Genomic DNA, 21707 nt, shown 5'->3' on the forward strand with positions numbered 1-21707 from the left:
TAGTTTAATTTGGCATCATGTTCGGCTCAACATCATGGGCTGAAGGACCCTTTCCTGTGCTCTACAGTTCTATGTTAACAAAATGACAGTCGAATTTGAAATAGCTTTTTCAATTGGAATGGCTTTCTGTCTGATAGTTCGACAGGCAAGTGCTACTGATGTCTGTGAACCATTCACCTGACTGCCTCTCTTATGTGTTTCAGGCTTGCCAGGATTAGGAACAGTAGGTCCTCCTGGTGCACAAGGCATCACTGGTCCTCCAGGGCAAGATGGAAAATGTGATCCTTCAAACTGTCTCTTTCCTGAAAGCTTACTACAACCACCTCCAAAAGGATAAAAGAAAGTCCAGCTTTTAGCCAGATATATCTTGTCTGGCAGTTTGGAACTTCTCGAACACGTGTTACAATCCAGACAAAGCCTCACCAGTACAGGAACCCAAACTCTTTTCTTTGCAATTTACAAAACTGTATGGGTAATTCCTGGTGTGTAGGTCAAATGCTGATCAAGGCTCATTCAGAATGGAGTCTTTCTGTGTTCCAGTCTGACTACAAATGTTATATTCACAATTTAATTGAGAAAGGGTTGTGTCGAGCATGGAACACAGCACTGCAATAGTTATTTGCATTTACAAATCTAACTGATAGATTTGGTCAGTGATTCTGTTACTTGTCCTTAATATATTGTCTTGTGGGGGATCTGTCTGGTAAAATATCTCAGCAACTTTCCATACAATTCAATGAAATACATATCATATCAATGGGCAATGGCTGTTTGTACACAACATCAATCCCCCTTGTTCTCATTCCGTTTACTATCACTTACTCTCATAGAAAATAAAAAAAACCTCGGCACAGGAGACCATATGGCCCATTATGCCTATGCTGGCTGTTTGAATGAGCTATCGAATTTATCCCACTTTCTTCATGACCTGCCAAGTATTTCTTTTCAAGTATTTGCATTTTGCATTTTGAACTTTATTATTGATTCTGCTTCTAGCACCTTTAAAAATCTTATTTTATCTGTAGTATTGACTATTGAAAAACATAAATAACCTTGGACCTAATGGCTACAGTTCTGCAATCTTAATTAACAAAATGGAGTAATTATACATTAGAGCTATGATTGTTTATTATCTTAAACTTCTTTTGCTGCTTTTGTCTCTTCAGTTCAATCATTACAAGGCGACATTACAAACCAAACCATCTCCTGAATTACTTTTCCATGGGTTACATTTTTTAATCACTTATTTCTGTGAAGCAAACAATTTGTACTTCACAAGTTGTTATTGCTTTTGCAGTGCATGTTACACAATGATCCATGCAACTGACTGCTGGTCAGGTAAATTGCATCACAATTTAGTAGCTCCCTCTCATGATGTTGGATTCGAGGAGTCTGAAAAATGTTTGATAATGAAACTGTGTGATAATGTATGCTTTTCCCCTCAACACTTTAATAGTATGTACTTTAAGCAACAAAATGCTTTATTTAAACAGAAAAGAAAACCTTAAGTCCCTGTTTTTGACTGGTATGCTGGCTTAACATTGTTGTTGATTACTTTCCACACTTGTAATGCACAAACACTGAGTGGGCCGCTATTTAGCTGCAATCTTTAATTGGAACTGTGTGGAACAAAGACTATTCCAAAGAGTGCTATGTGTATATTTTGAATTTTTTTAGTTAACGATAACAATATTTAATTTGCTTACTGCTTGGAATCTCCGATGCCGGCTTTTAAACGTAGATGTTGATTTAATTCAAATATGATTGAAGTTGGTAGATCTTATTTTTTATAAAATGTAAGATTGCTATTATTTTATTTTCATATTTGTGTGATAAATATTATTTTCTAAGTGTTGCATTGAGTTGCTGCAAATCATAGATTGTATTATGATTGTTGCTCCAAAGCTGTTAACTACAGCAGATAATTTTCTCCCTTTACATATTGGCATGTTTTTATATTACCAGTTTATCTGAATGAGATGTATATGCTGTCATTTCTTATATGTTACTGAAAACGAGAACTTCATCTGCTGCTGTGTGCTGATGCCAGTTCCTTTGATCAAAAATAGAGGAGTTTGTTTAATATGAATTGTTAGCAGAAGTATCTCCTGTTAAGAGCATTCCATTCCTGACCTTGCCTCCAGCAGTATTTGGACACTTAAAACAATGCACAATTGGCCAGACAGGAGCTGAAACATGAATTCATTCTTCAGTACGAATGTACCATGGTTGGAAAATCTCTTTCTGATCTGACCTGTCTTCATGATCCCTTAGAGATGCAGTGATAGACTTTTTACCTTCAACAAGATATTTGTACATGATGACATTATACTTATGTTAGCTCCAATAGCATAAGAATTACGCATGAACAATGTAGTATTGAAAGATTTGAAAAATATTTATTATATCTCCTGATATCTGCATATATTACAATTACAGATTTACAGTTACAGCCCTGTCTGGGTTAATTGTGAGTAATTCAATTACAAACATCTGCAAGCTTCCCTCAACATATTGCGCATTAGTTGTTCGACATAATACACCTTAAGATTAATAAACATGTTAACTACTTTTACAGAGTGACATTGTAATGTTGTACAATGGTCTGAGCATCAGACATTAGGCAGGTCTTTCCAAAAACTACCACAGTCATGATGGGCTGTGTAGCATCCTTCTGCCCTGTATGATAGTACAATCAGAAAACATAACCTGGTTTTCTCAGCAGGAATGGAAGGAAAAGTAATTGAATGTAAATATAAATTTTTTGTCATTTTTAGCTCTGACTTCCAACATTAATATTATCTTTTTGACATTTTCTTCAGCTTTGGTAAAGTTCATAATGTTCAAAAGTTTAAACAATTTGGTATCAGCCAAATTTAATATTCACGAGATTGATTTAATCCTTGCCCTTCTTTTTCCCTCCTTGTTCCGGAACTGATGCTGCCTGGATTTATAGTATTGTTTTAAACCTGCACCAAGTTGCTTTCAAAGGGTGTTGTCATGAATGTCTGCTCATGGGATTACTTGAGACCAACAGAAAATGCTGTTATTTTGAATTGTCCTGGAATCATAATGACAGTGTAATTGCTGTAAAACATTAATTTCAGAATTAAGGCTGGTGAATGCTCTTGTAAAAGAATGCAGAAACACTTGTGAATATTTACTGTTATTGTTGCTAAGTTTTTTTTCTGCAGTCATTAATGTGACTACATCTCTGTCATTGCTTATGAAAGCATATTGTATTGTGAAGACAGACACTTAAATAACAATTTTGTTAAATTGATGGATTTATGTTTCCTTTCACAGAACAAATCCAGATCTATATGTTGTTTAATTGCATGATCACAATGAAGAAAAAAATGTTTAAGACTTCAATCTACAGTTGATGGGTGAAAGTGATGATACCAGCTGGATTTATCACTCAGTACCCTGTACACAGTGTCCTACCTCACTTGAGGGCTAGTGTTGATATGAATTTGCAAAATACATTATTTTATTGTGGCATTAATTCATTTTCTTATTATAATGAATGTAGTTTTCTTCAGTCTTACATGAAATGATCTTAATTTCCATATTATTGGCTTATTCAGTGACAGTTCACATTATTTAGAGAAGGTTCCTTTTTATTTGTTTGATTCCTTTTTGATTGTCTCCATTCTCCAGAGGAGTTGAGGTCTAGAACCTTAACTGTTTCAGATGTTGTATCTTGTCCAGGAGTTGTACCTCATGGTTCAGTGATGATGCTGCTCAGGAGGAAGGATAGCCAAGCTTTACTCCATCCTCACTCTCTTCCTCCCATGCAGCAAGGGGCATGTTCCATCAAGAACATGCTTGAGGAATCCAGATTGATTTTGCTCCATTTCAGCGATGGGGAAAGGAAACCGGTGATACAGCTCCAACATGCCACCCTGGGTAAGACCAGTCAACTCAGTCATTGACCAGGGATCAAACTGTCTCCAGCTTCACTTTTCACTGGCTCAAGTAATCAGATAGGAGGACAGAGAAGTATTATATTTCAGTTTGAATTACAAATGGATCGGGATGTTGGGGCAGCCGGTGTTTTTACTTCTACTGGAGCTTCATACTGTACATGTTTAACTTAAAGTGTAAGCAAGTTATTGATTCGATTTCTTTATATTATTCAATACAATTTTTTTCTTTGTTAAGTATAGATTGTTGGAAGCTTTCATAACTCCTATTCCTACCTTCTGATTTTCAATGAGTTTTTGAATCATGTTAAATTCTGTACTGTGACCTAATAAAGTATGTCTTGAGATACATTCAGTTTATTTCTTCATGATGAATTCTTATTTTATAAGCATGTATTTGCAAGTTAAAGAACATCAGAGCACGGAGGGGAAACAGAGTCGAGGGGATAGATTTAAGATGTTGGGACTATTCTTCTCGCGGAAAAAAATGCGAACAGATTTGATAGAGATTTTCAAAATCATGAGCAGACTGAATAAACTAAAAATGTTCCTGCAAAGGAAGCAAATTGAGAGAGTTTAGAATTAAAGCAATGTGCAAATGAATCAAGGGTGATGTGAGAAAACACATTTTCACAGTGACTAATTAGAAAATGGAGTGCACTGCCAGAAAATATGATGGAGGCAGGTTCAAATGAAGCATTTAAAAGGGTATTTGATGATTATTTGGATAGTAATGATGTGCAGAGATATGGGGAAATGGTAGATACTGGCACAGGAAAATAGAATGTGCTGGTACAATATGCTGAATGGACTTCCTTCTGTCTGACTGGAGCATAGGAGGTTGAGGGGTGACCTTATAGAGGTTTATGAAATCATGAGGAGCATAGATAAGGTGAATAGCAAAGGTCTTTTCCCTAGGGTAGGGGAGTTCAAAATTAGAGGGCATGTTTGTAAGATGAGAGGAGAAAGATTTAAAAGGGGCCTGCGAGCAACTTTTTTCACACGAGGTTGGTTCAAATTTGAAATGAATTATAAAAAGAAGTGGCAGATGCGGGTACCATTACACATTTGAAAGATATTTGAAAAAGTATATCAATAGGAAAAGTTTAGAGGGATATGGGCCAAACATGGGCAAGTGGGACTAGTTTAGTTTGGGTAACTTGATTGGCATGGCCAGGTTGTACTGAAGGGGCCTGCTTTCATGCTGTGTACTCTATAGTAGTTCTGTGATTTTGAGTCAAAATACATTTTCTCTATTACATATTGGAATTGACTTTCTATGACTGCTGGAAAATTATATTTTAGAATTTCATATGCTGCAGTTAAATGATGCTTCAGAGATAAGACCAAATGAAAATGATGCATATCACAGGCAATCGAGGTGTTAATTGAATTAGTAGAGCTTGACATTTTGCACTGCACTATGTGTCCTTGTCAGAGAATCATTCTTTGCTTTATCAAGTGAAGGAACTTCAGACTTTTGTTTGAAAGGATCTTCAGAGGGAATTGAATATTCCACAGGTCCCTGCTGCTGGAGAAACTGCAGAGGAGTGCAGCTTTATGTCAATCTGTGGAAAAATGCCCCTCCTTTTGCTTGTACCAGGAAATCAGGCCAGTTTCCAATTGCTCTTGTGGCATGCAAAGCGAACTTGTGTTTGTTTCCATATAGGAAGTGGGTGATATCAGTGTTTTCTTCTGAGGAGCATGATTCACTCAGTTAGGCTTTGTCACTCACATGCCCAATGGAATACATTCTCCATTGATTTAGAGACTGGCTCTCATTCTGATATGGTAATATCATTTTCAAATTTGAACACAGGCAATTCTGTCAAACGGGTATGTGCCACTGTCGATATGAGCCACTTCATGCCTTCCTTCATTCAGCCCCATCTCCATATCCTTTGATGTTCCCACCACTGCCATGTATTTATCCAGTTTCAAACACATAAATAGTCTTCATCTCAACTACTGTTTGTGGTGTGCTTCTATTAGTAACTATAGTGTCAACACTTCTCCTCTGTCTCTAATTGTGAGCACTAAGCACTGACCCCCTTCCCCCATGAATCCAGCATAAGTAGCTGCATACTGAACACCCTCGGATCCAGTATGAGCAACTGTACAATGATCCCATGGATCTACTTTGGCACTTACACACTGATTCCCTGGATCCACTCTGAACATCTACACAGTGACACCTTGGATCCACTGTGTGCACCTACAAATTGACCTCATGGGAGCATCTTCACAATGACCATTGTGGCACCTGCACACTGATCCCCACTGGATTCAGTGTGACTTCACTCTGACCCCTGCTAGATTGTGTGTGTATGTGTCTTCATACTGACCCACTGTATGCTTTAACACCCACAACCTGAATCTTGTGTGTATCTTCACACTGACCTACTTTATCCACTGTGAGTGCTTTCGCAATTAGCTCAGCCTTCATGCACCAACTACGGAATGGTGTGAGGTAGCAGCAGCAACAAACAATGCTGAAATACCAGTGGAGATGCCATCCGATACCAAAATGGCCCCACTGTACTGAAATACTGAAATCTGGTACTGTACAATACCAGATGTTAGCCGTTCTAATCTCCAGTGAGACTACGTCAATGTACTGGAAACTCATGGGTTTTCTAACCTCTGGAAGAGAAAATCATTGCATGATAATTTTTTTTAAAATCCGTTCATGCATCATGAATGTCACTAGCCAGCCTGCATTTATTGCCCAAGCCCAATTTCCCTTGAGGTGGTGGTGATGAGCTGCCTTCTTGAATTGCTGCAGTCCGGGTGCTGTGGGTTGACCCACAGTGTGCTTAGGCAGGGAATTCCAATTTTTTGATCCCAGCATATATTTCCAAGTCAGTATGATGTGTGGCTTGATGGGGACCTTGTAGATGGTGACATTCCCATATATCTGCTGCCCTTGACCTTCTAGGTGTGGTGTGTTTGGGTGTGCAGGGTTTGGAAGATCAATCTAAGAATCTTTGTCAAATTTCTGCAGTGCATTTTGTAGATAGCATGAACTGCTGCTACTGAGTGTCAGTGGTGGAGGAGATGGATGCTTGTTGATATGGTGCCGATCAAGTAAACTGCTTTGTCTTGGATGGCATCAAGCTTCTTGAGTGTTGTTGGAGCTGCACCCATCCAGGCATGAATGCAGTATTCCATCACACTCCTGACTTGTGCCTTGTAGATGATGAACAGGCTTTGGGGAATCAGGAGGTGAGTTACTCACTGCAGTATTCCCAGCTCTTCTAGCCCCTGTGTTTATGTAGTGAATCCAGTTGAGTTTGTGATCAATGGTAACCCCCAGGATATTGATAGTGGTTGATTCAGTGATGGTAACACCAATCAATGTCAAGGGCTCTTGATTGTCTCTTACTGGAGATGGTCATAACCTGGCATTTGTGTAGTAAGAATGTTACTTGCCATGTCTCTGGATATGTTTCAGATCTTGTTGCATTTGAATATGGATTGCAGCATTGAACTTGAAGATTGTTTTAAAAACTAATATGCTGTTAAACCTTTTCATCATGCACACATCCGGAGAGAATTGTAAGAATGCCAAATCTCAAAGGGGACAACAATTTATACTATGTGAGAAGAGGGTAAAGATTAGTTAGCAACGGAACTCTGATTGGTCAATGCCTTGCCATGAGGATAACTTGAAGTAATGTCTATTCCCCAAGCTTTTGTTTGAGAGAGCATGTTCTTTCCATTTTCTCTGTTTACAGCATGCAGATAAATATGGGCTCTAGTATGCATTAGTGAGCTACACTGACAGCAATCTGGTCAGTTTAAAACTGGTTGTTAAGCATAATTCATAAAATAATCTGGATTATTTAGCAAGCGTTATATAATCGTGAAATCACAACTAATTTCAGGACATTATGCTTTGAGTTTAAAAGGCATTGGTTAGTTGAGTAAAGGCAGTACACTGCCTGTTCCAAACAACCAAACACAACTGTTTGATATATTTCACTACTCATTGAAGGGTACAGCCTACATACTCGCATTTTAGTAATGCTGACATTTTGTATTCTTGCAATCCTATTCTGATGAGTTATTACTTAAACTCTCCAGCATTGATTATTTCATTATAAATCACCATCATAGAACATAGAACATAGAACATAGAAGAATACAGCGCAGTACAGGCCCTTGGGCCCACGATGTTGCGCCGATCCTATTACTTAAACTCTCCAGCATTGATTATTTCATTATAAATCACCATCATATCCTGTCCATAGCAGCACCCAGCTCAAATGATTTTGTGTGCCATATGTGTGCCAGCACCTGATTATCTGAAAAAGAATATTTCTTTCAAAAGTGAGCACAATTTTATGTTGCCCAATTTTTTATAACAAATCAGAATGAAAAAATCTTCAAACTGGTTAAATGTTCAAGAAAGAACTTGTTAAATTAGTCACTTATTGCAAATAAATGGTGTGATACTTTTAATCCTTTTTTTTACAAAGAACACAAAGTCATGTACACTGCAAATCTCTTGTCTAGAGAATAATTTGGAAACACACAGGGATAGGAGCTTTGTGATCAAATTGTGCTACTAGCTATTCAATACTTTAAACTGACCATTCATGGAAAAGCATGGACACATTAATAATATTTTTATTTATTATATTCTTCTGGTACAATGAAAAGATGTCAATTTTGAGAATTAAAATAAATAAGTTTTTTTAACAAAGTATATCTGTTTCTGGTTTTTATCATTGAGAATACCTAAAGGCCACATAATCTCAGATGACATAACCTTGAGGGCACAAGTTAATACTCACTATTTTTCTTATACACAAGACCAAAGCGGTTGAGATGAAGTATTCAATGTCCATATTTTTTAATTCATTTACCAAGAATGATTTTTCTTGATTATTTTTGAAAATCAGGTATTTACAGAGATTTACAGTGCACAAGGTATTCAATGTGGCATGTTTCAACATGAACGGTCACTGATGATCACTTCTGTACAAATTCAAATCTTCAGGGGTTTCCTGTTAAAAGGTTTAGTATACAATATAGTACATACACCCAGAAAAACAGCAGAAACAAGTTATCAATTAATTTCTTAAATTGTGGTTTATCTAATTCACAACATCAAAAGGAGGATATAATTTCTGAGGCAATTACTTATTGTGTAACACACCATGGTAGGAAGGTTATCAGCAATTCATCACAAGCACATTTTCTTTTTGGGTATCTCCTAATCTCCCTGGAATTCCAATTGAGAATTATCATTATTGAGCACCATCTACTGGAATAAGGTCATCATGTACCATTTCCCTGTCATGACAAAACAGTGTTAAAAAATAAAAATATTGAATTCCACATTCCAGATTAAAGTCAACATGTTTTTTTTTTATTGGGTCACTTCCTCTTCTCTGCAATATGCTCCACATCCTAAAAGTGGGCTCTCCTAGAATTTCATGGTCCTTTCACATTTTCTGGAGGTGGCGCCCGTAAAGCTTGAGTGCAGGCAGAGGACTCACAGTATCCAGGAGTCCCTGCACGACCAGGTGGACCAGGGATACCAGGCTGACCACTCTTTCCAGGTAAGCCTCTAGGACCATCACGGCCGTCTCTACCAAAGCTATTTTTCCCGGGTTCCCCTGTAAGACATGAAAGCAATGAGATGATCAATATTGCATATAGAATTGCAACAGGTTGCTAATCTATTGAACAAAGAATAAAGAAAATTTACAGCCCAAGAACAGGCCTTTCGGCCCTCCAAGCCTGAGCCGATCCAAATCCACTGTCAAAACCTATCGCCCAATGCCTAAAGATCTGTATCCTTCTGCTTTCCACCTACTCATGCATCTGTCCAGACGCACCTTAAATGAATCTACTGTGCTTGCCTCTACTACCTCTGCTGGCAATGCATTCCAGGCACCTAACACCCTCTGTGTAAAGTACTTGCCGTATATATCTCCCTTAAACCTTTCACCTTTCACCTTGAACACTTGGCCTTTCGTTATTGAATCCTTCACCCTGGGAAAAAGCTTATCTCTATCTACCCTGTCTATACCCTTCATGATTTTGTAGATCTCAATCAGGTCCCCCCTCAATGTCCTTTTTTTCTAATGAAAACAATCCTAACCTACTCAACTCTCTTCATAGCTTGCACCTTCCGTATCAGGCAACATCCTCATAAACCTTCTCTGCACTCTCTCCAAAGCGTTCACATCCTTTTGGTAATGTGGCAACCAAAACTGTACACAGTATTCTAAGTTCAGTCGAATCAATGTCTTGTACAATTTTAACATGACCTGCCAGCTCTCATACTCAATACCCTATCCGATGAAGGCAAGCATACCATATGCCTTCCTGACCACTCTATCCACCTGTGCAGCCACCTTCAGGGTGCAATGGACTTGAATCTCCAGATCTCTCTACTCATCAACGTTTCCCAAGGCTCTTCTGTTTACAGTATAGATCACTCTAGAATTAGACTTCCCAAAATGCATCACCTCACATTTGCCTGGATTGAACTCCATCTGCCACTTCTCTGTCCAACTCTCCAGTCTAATTATATTCTCCTGTATTTTTTGACAGTCCCCTATGCTACTCCACCAATCTTCGTGTCATCTGCAAACTTACTGATCAGACTAACAATGCCCTCTTCTAGATCATTTATGCATATTACAAACAACAGTGGCCCAGCACTGATCCCTGTAGAACACCACTGGTCACTTTCTCCATTTCAAGAAACTCCCTTCAACTACTACTCTCTGTCTCCTGTTGCTCAACCAGTTCTTTATTCACCTAGCTAGAATACCCTGCACACCATGTGACTTCACTTTCTCCATTGGTTTACCATGGGGAACCTTATCAAATGCCTTACTAAAGTCCATGTATATGACATCTTCCTTCATCTATCAACTTAGTCACTTCCTCGAAGAACTCTATTAAGTTGGTAAGGTATGATCTACCCCATACAAAACCATGTTGCCTGTTACTGATAAGCCCATTTGTTTCCAAATGTCAGGACCCCAGCTATTTCCTCTCTCACCTCCCTCAGCAATCTGGGATAGATCCCATGCGGTCCTGGGGATCTGTCCACTTTAATATCCTTTAGTCTACCCAACACACCTTCCCTCCTTATGTCAATATGATTCAGAGTAAACAAACTTCTATCTCTAATCTCAGCATTCTTCACCTCCCATTCCTCATTGACATTCCATCTAAACTGGTTTCTTTCTTCAATGTTCCTTCTCTATTTCCTTTGATGGGAAATCAAGGCTAAGGACCTTGAACCTAGAGCTCATCCATTCCGCTGGAGTACTTTTATCATATGAAGAGTAATGCAGATCTTCTTTCCAACAAGCTGTTGTGGATACCGGGAGACAGCTGATGCTTTCTAAACAAAGACTGACAGATTGTTAAAAAAAAAACAGAGAATGCTGGACAAACTCAGTAGGTCTGGCAGCATCTGTTTAGTGAGACACAGAATTAACATTTTGAGTCTAGTATGACTCCTTCGGAACTCTTGATTTTCAAGGGCAATTACAGATGAGAAATAAATTCTGGTCCACACAGCGAAGCCCACAATCTGTGTCAGTAAATAAAAATACGTGATTTATATTATACAGAATAATCCATGCAGAGTGAATTAAACTGTCAAATTAATTCCTTTATTCTATTTGTCAAACTATCACACTGACATTTACCTGCTCCTTTTAATAAACAGGAAGTAGATTCAAAAGGGTTCATAATCTGTGATCCCCTCCCCCTTTATACTAAACTGACAACGCTGGACATTTTGATATGACTGCACAAGATGGATACCATTACAAGGGAATGATCTAGCCAATGTATCTTTAAAAATGGTCTCAACTTTCTTACTCATCGAAAAAGAACATGAAAGACAATCACAGAGAACAGCTTGTCTTCAAATTCTTACAGCAAAACAGAAACTAGTAAAGTGAAGCCACTTGAGATGTTTTCCCATACCTGGTAGACCTTGCTGCCCTGGCAACCCCCTGGGTCCTCTTCCAGGAAATCCTCTATCACCTTTCTCTCCTTGTTCACCTGTATAGAAATTCATGTTGGTTAAGAATATGGACCTAGTGAGGAAACTGTCATTACAGAGAAAATGTACAAGTCTTAAAACAGAACAAGCTTAAAATATGTTTTTATATCTTAGAGTAAGTGTACCATGGTGTGCTAACACCAGGTAGTACTGATAATCTTCATTTGCTTTCTGTAAGATGACAGAACTAATTGGAGTTAAAAAAGAAATACAATGGAGCACAAGGTAAAGAGGTGGCTACAGCTCAATCACACTATGATCAGGTTTTCAAAACTTGTAGACTAAATGAGGAAGGGAAGTCAAGAAAGTTAGATATAGTTCAAAGGAAGTACAAGAACAAAGCTTGGCAATTATTTCAAGACAACATACATTAGGATGTTCTTGGAGATATCAGTATTACACAATCTACTCCAAGATTTAGCACTTATTCTAAAAAAGCTCTTTTCCAGTCCAAAAATCTTCTGTTGCTGATATATTTAAATAGAAATACAATGCTGTAATATGTCAATCTTGCAGAAACATGTCTGGTTAATGTGCTGTTTTCCTCAATCTTACCCTTTTGTCCTTTGTAACCAGTTATACCAGCTGGACCTTTTAGGCCAGTAAGACCCCGAGGTCCTGGTTGCCCAGGAAAGCCATTTTCTCCACCTGGTCCTGGGGGTCCTGGGGGTCCAGGACGTCCTGGCAAACCCATGATACCAGTTTCAGGTCTCCTCAGGCTGGCAGCCAAATGAGCTAAGTGTTCTAAAGGAGATTACAAATTTGTAAGTTACCCAAATTCAACAAGATACATAATAACAACAAGAATTAAAGGCATATCCAATATTTGGCACACAATTTTGTAGCATAACACAATTGTATCACATAGAATTATACAACTTAGAAAGGCCAGTCAACCCAGTTGCTCCATGGTCATGCTCTAATGAGCTTCCTCTCATCCCTCTTCATCCAATCAATTCAGTATATTCTTCTAATCTCTTTCCCTCATTTCTAACTAATATCCCTTCAACATAACAATACTATCCATTTTATCCACTCATGGAGCACTGGTTTATACTTTATATTGGAATTAGTATACCTAATTTTCTTCAGCATGTAATTTCAAAATCTCAATGCACTCAGATCATACTTCTCAATGTCGTGATTCTTTTCTGGTAACAAAACATATGAGAGTAGAATAACAGTACTTTGTTAGCAGTAAAGAGAAACATGCTGTCAAAGATTTCCACTTCATATTCATCAAGGCGAATGCAAGAATGCCAAATTTCAGATAATCACAACAAGCTATTCTCCTTTGTCAAGTTGACTGTGGTTGACCAAGGAGAAAGAAACAAGGACATGAGGATTATCAAGATCCTTGTTAATTCCAAAAAAGATTCAAGGTTTGAACATATCATTTTTGTTTACAGAGAATTGGTTGTCACTATAGCTTTAACTACACTTAGTGAGTTTTGAGAAGATGTGTAGCTCAGGTTGAGGTTCTGGATGTAGGTTCGCTCACTGAGCTTGAAGGTTCATTTTCTGACGTTTCATCACCATACTAGAGAACATCATCAGTGAGCCTCTGGATGAAGCACTGGTGGTGTAGCCTGTAGCCTGCTTTCTATTTATATGTTTGAGTGTCCTTGGGTTGGTGACATCATTTCCTGTGGTGATGCCATTTCCTGTTCTTTTTCTCAGGGGGTGGTAAATGGGATCCAAGTTAATGTATTTGTTGATAGATTTCTGCTTCTAGGAATTCCTGTGCGTGTCCCTGTTTGGTTTGTCCTCGGATGGATATATTGCCCCAGTCGAAGTGGTGTCCTTCCTCATCCCTACGTAAGGATACTAGTGAGAGTGAATCATGTGTTTTTGTGGCTAGTTGATGTTCATGTATCCTGGTGGCGAATTTTCTGCCTGTCTATCCAATGTAGTGTTTATTACAGTTCTTGCAATGTATTTTGTAAATGATATTAGTTTTGTTTGTTGTCTGTATAGGGTCTTCCAAATTGATTAGCTTCTGATTTAGTGTGTTGGTAGATTTGTGGGCTGTCATGATGCCAAGGGGTCTGAGCATTCATTTCCGTGATGCTTTTGATATGAGGGAGAGTGGTTAGGGTTTCTGGATGCGTTTTGTCTGCTTTTTTGGATTTGTTGCTGAGAAATTGGTGGACTGTGTTCATTGGATACTCATTCTTTTTGAATATACTGTATAGGTGATTTTCCTCTGTTCTGCGTAGTTCCTCTGTGCTACAGTGTGGGGTGGCTCATTGAAATAATATTCTAATGCAGCTTTATTTGTGGAAACTGCAATGATTGCTTCTGTAGTTCAATATTTGGTCCGTATGTATTGTTTTCTTGTCGATGCTGGTTTGAAGTTCCCCATTGGCTGTTCGTTCTACTGCGACATCTAGCAATGAAAATGATCTTTCCAGTTCAGCCAGCAAACCTTTTAACTACACTCCAAACTACTTATAACGACACTCAGAAGTCTTTAGCAAATGTTGCCCAACTGCATAATCACATCTAACATGAGTGAGTTTGTTTTGGGATTAGAGAGTTTATTTTGAACAACATGGAGTAATAATTAAAAAACATTTTGCTTGGTACAATTGCAACATTTAAGAGGCATTTGGATAGGTATATGAATAGGAAGGGTTTGGAGGGATATGTGCTGGGTGCTGGCAGGTGGGACTAGATTAGGTTGGGATATCTGGTTGGCATGGACGGGTTGGACTGAAGGGTCTGGTTTCATGCTGTACATCTTTATGACTCTATAACTATGATTTGATTATTTGGACATACCTGGCATAGCACTGGCACTGAACTGATACATAATGCTGATTAATTGTGTGGCAGGCACAACATATTTTGGTAATGATAGCAGACACCTGTGAGTGGAAAATACGAATTTGGCATTCTTTGTCCTGATCAGTGAAATGTGGAAAGCTTTGGTAAAAAATGTCTCTCTTTCAGCAATATAAGTTAATTATGTAAAGGTTTTGCTGAGATGTTTTCTTTTTTGTAATCTTTTGATTTATTCCTTATTTCTGATATCAACCATCTAATTATATGGAAGATAATCAGCATGGCTTTCTCAGAGGGAGGTCATGCCTAACAAATCTGATGGAATTTTTCAAGGAGGTGAATGGTGGTAGGCAGTTGATGTAGTTTGTATGGATTTCAGCAAGGTCTTTGACAAGGTCCCACATGGGAAACAGATAAAGAAGTGAATGGGATCCAAGGTAAGTTTGCAAAATGGATCCAAATTTGGTTTTCAGACAGGAGACAGACAATGGTGTTGAAGGCTATGTGTGTGATTGGAGCTCAGTCTGCTTTGGCATACCACAAGGATCGGTGTTGGGTCTCTTGTTTGTGATATTCATAAAAAATGTACATGAGAATGTGGGAGAGATGATAAGTAAGCTTGCAGATGACACTGGATGGTTAACAGTGAGAAGGAAAATTTTAGGCCACATGAGGATATGAATGGGTTGATGAAATGGGCAGATCAATAACCCTAATAAATGTGAGGTAATGCACTTTGGAAGAAGTCATAAGAAAAGAGAATACTCAAAGAATAGCAAGACACAAGGAAGCTCAGAGGAACACAGAGATCTTGGGGTGCTTAACCGCAGATGCCTGAAGGCAGCAGGACAGGATAACAGGGTAGTCAAGAGGTATCCTTTTTCAGTCGTGGCACAGATTGTAAGAGTAGGGAGATCAACTTAGAGCTGTACAGAACTTTGGTTAGGCCACAGGTCCAGCACTGTGTGCAATAGGAAGGATGTGATTGTACTGTGGAGTGAGCGCAAATGAGGTTCACCTATATATTGTTTCGTATGTAGCATTTCAGCTATGAAGACAGAGTAGATAATTTCAGGTTGTTTTCTTTGGAACAGACTAGTTTGAGAGGATACCTCATAAAGATGCATAAGATTATAAGGAACATGGATATGGTGAATAGGAACACTTAGTTTAAGGATCAATACCAAGGAAGCTTAATTTTTAAGTGAAAGTCAAGAGGTTTAAGGGGGTTTGAGGAAAAGGTTTTTCACTCAGAGGGTGCTAGGAGTCTGGAACACTGCCTGGTATTTGAGGCAACAAATCTCAAAATCTTTAAAAGGTACTTAGTTGAGCACTTGGAGTGTCACAATATTCAAAATTATGGGTCTAGTGTGGAGAAGTGGGACTAATGTAGATAAAAGTATATTTTTGGCAGTACAGACATGATCAGCTGATAGGCCTCTTCAGTACAGTATGCATTAGGTTAGCCTACAGTGTATTTTCACATAAAATTGTACAAGTTGGGCAATATGGATTTGAGAATCACAAGTTTACTTTCAGAATATATGGATAACACCATAATGGGAGACTTCATCAAAAAGAGGAGGACTGCACAAACTAAAGGAACATACCCAGCACTGATCCTTGAAGCACACCACTGGTCACAGGCCTCCAGTCTGAACATTAACCATCTACCACCATTCTCTGTCTCCTACAGTCAAGACAATTCTGTATCCAATTGGCTAGCTCTCCCTTGATTCCATGTGATATAATCTTACAGCCAGTCTACCAGGCAGTAACATGTCAAATGCCTTGTTAAAGTCCATGTAGACAACATCTACTATTCCGCCTTCATCTATCTTTTTGGTCACTTCTTCAAAAAACTCAAATTTATAAGACATGATTTCTCATGTACAAAGCCATGCCAACTAACCCTGATCAGTCCTTGCCTTTCCAATTGCATGTTGATCCTAGAATCCACTCCAACAACTTACCCATCAATGGAATTACGATCACAGTCTGTAGTTCCCTGGCTTTTCCTTGCCACCTTTCTTAAATAATAGCACAACGTTAAGCAACCTGCAATCTTCCGACACATCATCCATGGCTGTCAAAGATACAACCATCTCTGCTAGGGGCCCCATAATTTCTTCCCTAGCTTCCCACAATATCCTGGGTTACACCTGACAAGGTCGTGGAGATTTATCTACCTTTGTGTTTTAAGATCTTTAGCACCTCCTCTGTTGTAATATGGACTCTTTTCAAGACATCTCTGTTTAGTTCCCGAGCTTCCATGTATTTATTGCATGATAAATACTGATGAGAAATATTCATTTAGGATCTCACCCATCTCCTGTGACTCCACACATAGATAACCTCTCTGATCTTTAAGGAACCTTATTCTCTCCAGTTACTCTTTTCTCCTTAATATACTTGTAGAATCTCTTTGGACTTTCCTTTACCTTATCTGCTAAAGCTATCTTATGCCCCCATTTTGCCCTCCTGATTTTCTTCTTAAGTGTGCTCTCACACTCCCTATACACCTGAACGAATTCACTTGATCCAACTATCTACACCCAAGATATGCCTTGTTCATTTTCTTGACCAGAGCCTCAATATCTCGAGTCATCCAGTGTTCCCTGATCCTGCCAGTCTTGCTCTTCACACTAACAGGAACATGTTGTCCCTGAACTCTCATTATCTCACTTTTGAAAGCCTCCCATATGCCAGACATTCCTTTACTTGCAAAAAGCCTCCCCTGACCAAATTTTGAAATTTCCTGTCTAATATCATCAAAATTGACCTTGCCCCTTCTATCTTTCCTATAGCATCTGTATTCTGGAACATTCCAGTCCTGTCCTCTCTTCAACCATGTTTCTGTAATAGCTATGATGGCCCATGTTTAACTAATTTATTGGAAATCTTTGAGGAAGTAACAAATAGTGTGGATAGAGAGGAATCCATGGATGTACTGTAATTTGATTCCTAGAAGGCAATTAGCCAATGTGCCACATCAAAGATGAATAGACGATTAGTGTAGTGTAGGGTATAACATATTAGCATTCATAGAGGTTTGGTGACCCAATAGGATACAGAGAAAAGTTGTACATTTTCAGGTTGACAGGATGTAATAAATTAAGGAATTAGTGCTAGGGCCTGAACTACTTACAATTTATCTCAATTTCAATTAAGGGACTATGTTTGCTAATCTTGCTGATGACACCAAGGTAAGTAGGAGCAAGTTACTGCAGATGCTAGAATCTATACTGAAAACAACAAATGCTGGAGATCACAGCAGGTCAGAGAGCATCCAGGGAGAGAGAAAACAAGTTAATGTTTCGAGTCCAGATGACTCACCCCAGAAGTGTGGAGGGGACAGCAGTTATGCGATAGTTTGGGGAGGGAGTATGGGGGAGAGTAGTGTAGTATGCTGGTGGAGAAACAATGTTGATAGTTCGGATTAAGTGATTGGAATGTGAGAATGGCAGAACGATAATGTGTCTCCTGCCAGATTTGAAAGGACAGTGGTCAAGAGTTCAAGGTGAGAGGGGAAAGGTTTAAGGGAAGTATGCATGGAAAGTTCTTTACGCAGAGAGTGGTGGGTGCCTGGAACACGTTGCCAATGGAGGTGGTAGAGGCAGGCAAGATCGCGTCATTTAAGATGTATCTAGACAGATACATGAATGGGCAGGGAGCAGACAGATACAGATCCTTAGGAAATAGGTGACAGGTTTAGATAGAGGAACTGGATCAGCGCAGGCTTGGAGGGCCAAAGGGCCCATTCCAGTGCTGTAATTTTCTTTGTTCTTCCTTTGACAGACAGGCCCACTGGGCTGGGGAGAGGGGAGACAGGACATGATAATAGAATGTAACAAGCTAAAAGAAAAGGAAGAAATGGAAGTTTGTTCACAATATGAAGGTGTGGAACTCAATATTAAGTCCAGAAGGTTATAAAGTGCCTAGTCCAAAGATGAGATGGTTGTTCCTCCAGTTTGCAAAGTGATTCACTGCAACACACCGAAGACAGACAAGAGGGCATGCAAGCAGGATGCTGTGTTAAAATGACCAGCTATGGGAAGGTCGGGGTCATGAATGCACATGGACCGGAGATTTTCTGTAAAGTGGTCACCCAGTCTGTGCTTGGGTTCTCCATTGTAGAGTAGGCCACATTGGGTGCAGCAAATACAATATACAGGATTGAGGGAGGTACAGGTGAAATGCCTCGTCACCTGGAAAGACTGTTTAGGCACTTAGATGGAGAGCAGGGAGGAGGTGAAGGGGCAGGCATTGCACTTTCTGCGGTTACATGGGAAGGTGCTGGGGTGTGGAATGGACTAGAGTATCCTGGAGGAACTGATCCCTGTGAAATGCAGACAGGGGGAGTGAGGGGAAGATGTGTTTGGTGATGGTGTTCTGCTGGAGTTGTCTGAAATGGCAGTGAATGATTCTTCAAATGTGGAGGCACGTGGGATGAAAAGTAAGGGCAAGAGGAATCGTATCGCTATTACGTGTGATGGCAAGGAGCAAGGGTGGAAGCACAGTTGGTAGATCGGATGCGGTTGATGGTCCTGCCAACCACAGTGGGCGGGAAACCAAGGTTACGGAAGAAGCAAGCCCTGTTCTAAAAGGCGACATCATCCAAACAAGGAACTGGGAGAATGGGATGGAGTCATTGCAGGATATGGGATTTGGCGATCTGCAGTGAAGGTAGCTGTAAGTAAGAAAGTTATCAAGAGGACATAAGAAGTCTGAAAAGAGATAATATATCACATAATCACTTGTTATACCTATATACTAACAGTTTGTGATTCCACCATATTCCAGTGTTCTGCAATTTCTCTCTATTTGAATAGTATACAGCTTTTCTCTTCTTCCTGCCAAAATGCCAACTTCTTGTTAATGCATATTTTACTTCATCTGCCAATTTTTTGTCTACTCCTTTCATAACTCATTCATGGAATGTGAGCATCACTGGCTGGGCTAACATTTATTGCTTGTCCGAAACTGCCCTTGAGAAAGTGGTGGTGAGCTGCATTCTTGAACCACTGAAGTCTATTTTCTGTAGGTACATCCAAAACACTCCAGGCAAGTGGAGAGTATTTCATTACACATCTGACTTATACCTTGGGGATGGTGGACATAGAAACATTGAATCATTATTGTACAGAAAGAGGCCATTTGGCCCCGCAAATCTGTGCCGACCCTCTGAACAACATTCCATCTAACCTAGCCTCTATTCCTGTCAATCCGCATTAACTATATCTAACCCACCTAGTCTGCCCTTCCCTGGATTCTACAGGGTAATTCAGCACAGCCAATCTACCTAACCTGCACATCTTTAGACTGGGGAGGAAATCGGAGCACCGGTGGAAACCCACACAAAACCACAGGGAGAACATGCAAACTCCACACAGACAGTTATCCAAGGGTGGAATCAAACGCAGATCATAGGCACTGGGACGCAGCATTGCTAACAACTGTGCCTCCAACATTCTTTAAGGAATCTGGAGGTGTGTCACTCACTGCAGGATTCTTAGCTTCTCATCAGTTCTTGTAGCCACATTATTTGTATGGCTGGTCCAGTTCTGTTTCTGGTCAATAGCAACCCTCAGGTTGTTGATATTGTTTAGTTATGGTATTGAACATCAAGGGGCAGTGGTTAAGTCATCTCTTATTGAAAATGGTAATTGCCTGGTATTTGTCTGGTGCAAATGTTATTTGTTGCTTGTTGACCCAAATCTGGAAAATTGTCTAGATCTTGCTGAGTTTGGACATTGACTGCCTCACTATCTGAGGAATTGCAAAAAGTGCTGAACTTCGTGGGCGGCACGGTGGCACAGTGGTTAGCACTGCTGCCTCGCAGCGCCAGAGACCCGGGTTCAATTCCCGCCTCAGGGTACTGACTGTGTGGAGTTTGCACGTTCTCCCCGTGTCTGCGTGGGTTTCCTCCGGGTGCTCCGGTTTCCTCCGACAGTCCAAAGATGTGCAGGTCAGGTGAATTGGCCACGCTAAATTGCCCGTAGTGTTAGGTATAGGGGTAAATGTAAGGGTATGGGTGGGTTGCGCTTCGGCGGGTCGGTGTGGACTTGTTGGGCCGAAGGGCCTGTTTCCACACTGTAATGTAATCTAATCTAATCTAATCTAAATCAGTGAATTTCCTACCTCTGAGAGGAAAGGTCAATGATGAAGCAGTTGAAGATGGTTGGGCCGAAGTCATCTCCCCTGAGGAAATTCTGCAGAGATGTCCTGGAACAGAGATGACTGACATCTGCTATGGACCAGAACAGACCCCCTCAAAACATTTCAAGAAAGTAGCCCGGACCCTAACTTTACTAATTGTTTTATTTGGGTGTAAAGTGGATATCCAGGAGAGACACAGCTGGCCCAACCACTTAGTTTTAAGCAAAACAGAATGTATTTGCAAGATTATCAAATGAAACACAAACAAGAGAGAACAGAATACTGAATAACTTAACCTGTCCAAAAACCCAACCGATTATCCCAACTTAATGATGCTGCACCAAATTCCTGCACCAATCCCTATAAACACCCCGTGGCAATAAAGGTAAAACTAAACCCAGGGTCTTACAGAAGAGAGAGAGATATGGCAGAGAGATTCAACATGGAACCCTTCTTCCATGGAGCTGTTTCTTTGACCAGTAGCCTCAAAACATGGACAAAAAACTGCTTGCTAAAATCAAACCATACTAAACCAGACCAGAGAAAAGAGAAAGTGGGTACTGCAGATGCTGGAGATCAGGGCCAAAAAGTGTGGGGCTGGAAAAACACAGCAGGTCAGGCAGCATCTGAAATGAAGAGTTTATGCCCGGAACATCGTCTGTCTTGTGCCTCGGATACTGCCTGACCTGTTGTGCCATTTCAGAAAAGGACTGAGCTGGGAGAACTGGCCACTCCCCTTTCATTGTACAAGTCTTTTTTTTAAACTTGAATGCCTTTTGCCTAAG

General features: G+C 39.7%; 2 protein-coding genes across 3 annotated transcripts in view; one reads left to right on the top strand and one right to left on the bottom strand.

Annotated features, from left to right (window-relative positions):
• The window catches only part of LOC122543221 (collagen alpha-1(XIX) chain), a 412403-nt gene extending 408133 nt beyond the window's left edge, over positions 1-4270 (top strand). For both annotated transcript variants that reach the window (XM_043681707.1, XM_043681699.1), the window contains exon 53: positions 204-4270. In XM_043681707.1, coding sequence (XP_043537642.1) covers positions 204-337 — 134 coding nt within the window. In that variant the 3' untranslated portion in view covers positions 338-4270. The remainder of the gene's footprint in view (positions 1-203) is intronic.
• Positions 4271-8376: 4106 nt separating this feature from the next.
• col9a1b (collagen, type IX, alpha 1b) overlaps positions 8377-21707 on the bottom strand; it is a 149970-nt gene continuing 136639 nt past the window's right edge. Inside the window, exons 30-32 of the mRNA XM_043681717.1 lie at positions 12532-12720; positions 11898-11975; positions 8377-9556 (exon numbers count right to left, since the gene is read on the bottom strand). Of these exons, the coding sequence (XP_043537652.1) occupies positions 9372-9556; positions 11898-11975; positions 12532-12720 (452 nt within the window). The 3' untranslated portion in view covers positions 8377-9371. The remainder of the gene's footprint in view (positions 9557-11897; positions 11976-12531; positions 12721-21707) is intronic.

The sequence above is a fragment of the Chiloscyllium plagiosum genome, chromosome 3 (genome assembly GCF_004010195.1).
Source record: "Chiloscyllium plagiosum isolate BGI_BamShark_2017 chromosome 3, ASM401019v2, whole genome shotgun sequence".
NCBI lineage: Eukaryota > Metazoa > Chordata > Chondrichthyes > Orectolobiformes > Hemiscylliidae > Chiloscyllium > Chiloscyllium plagiosum.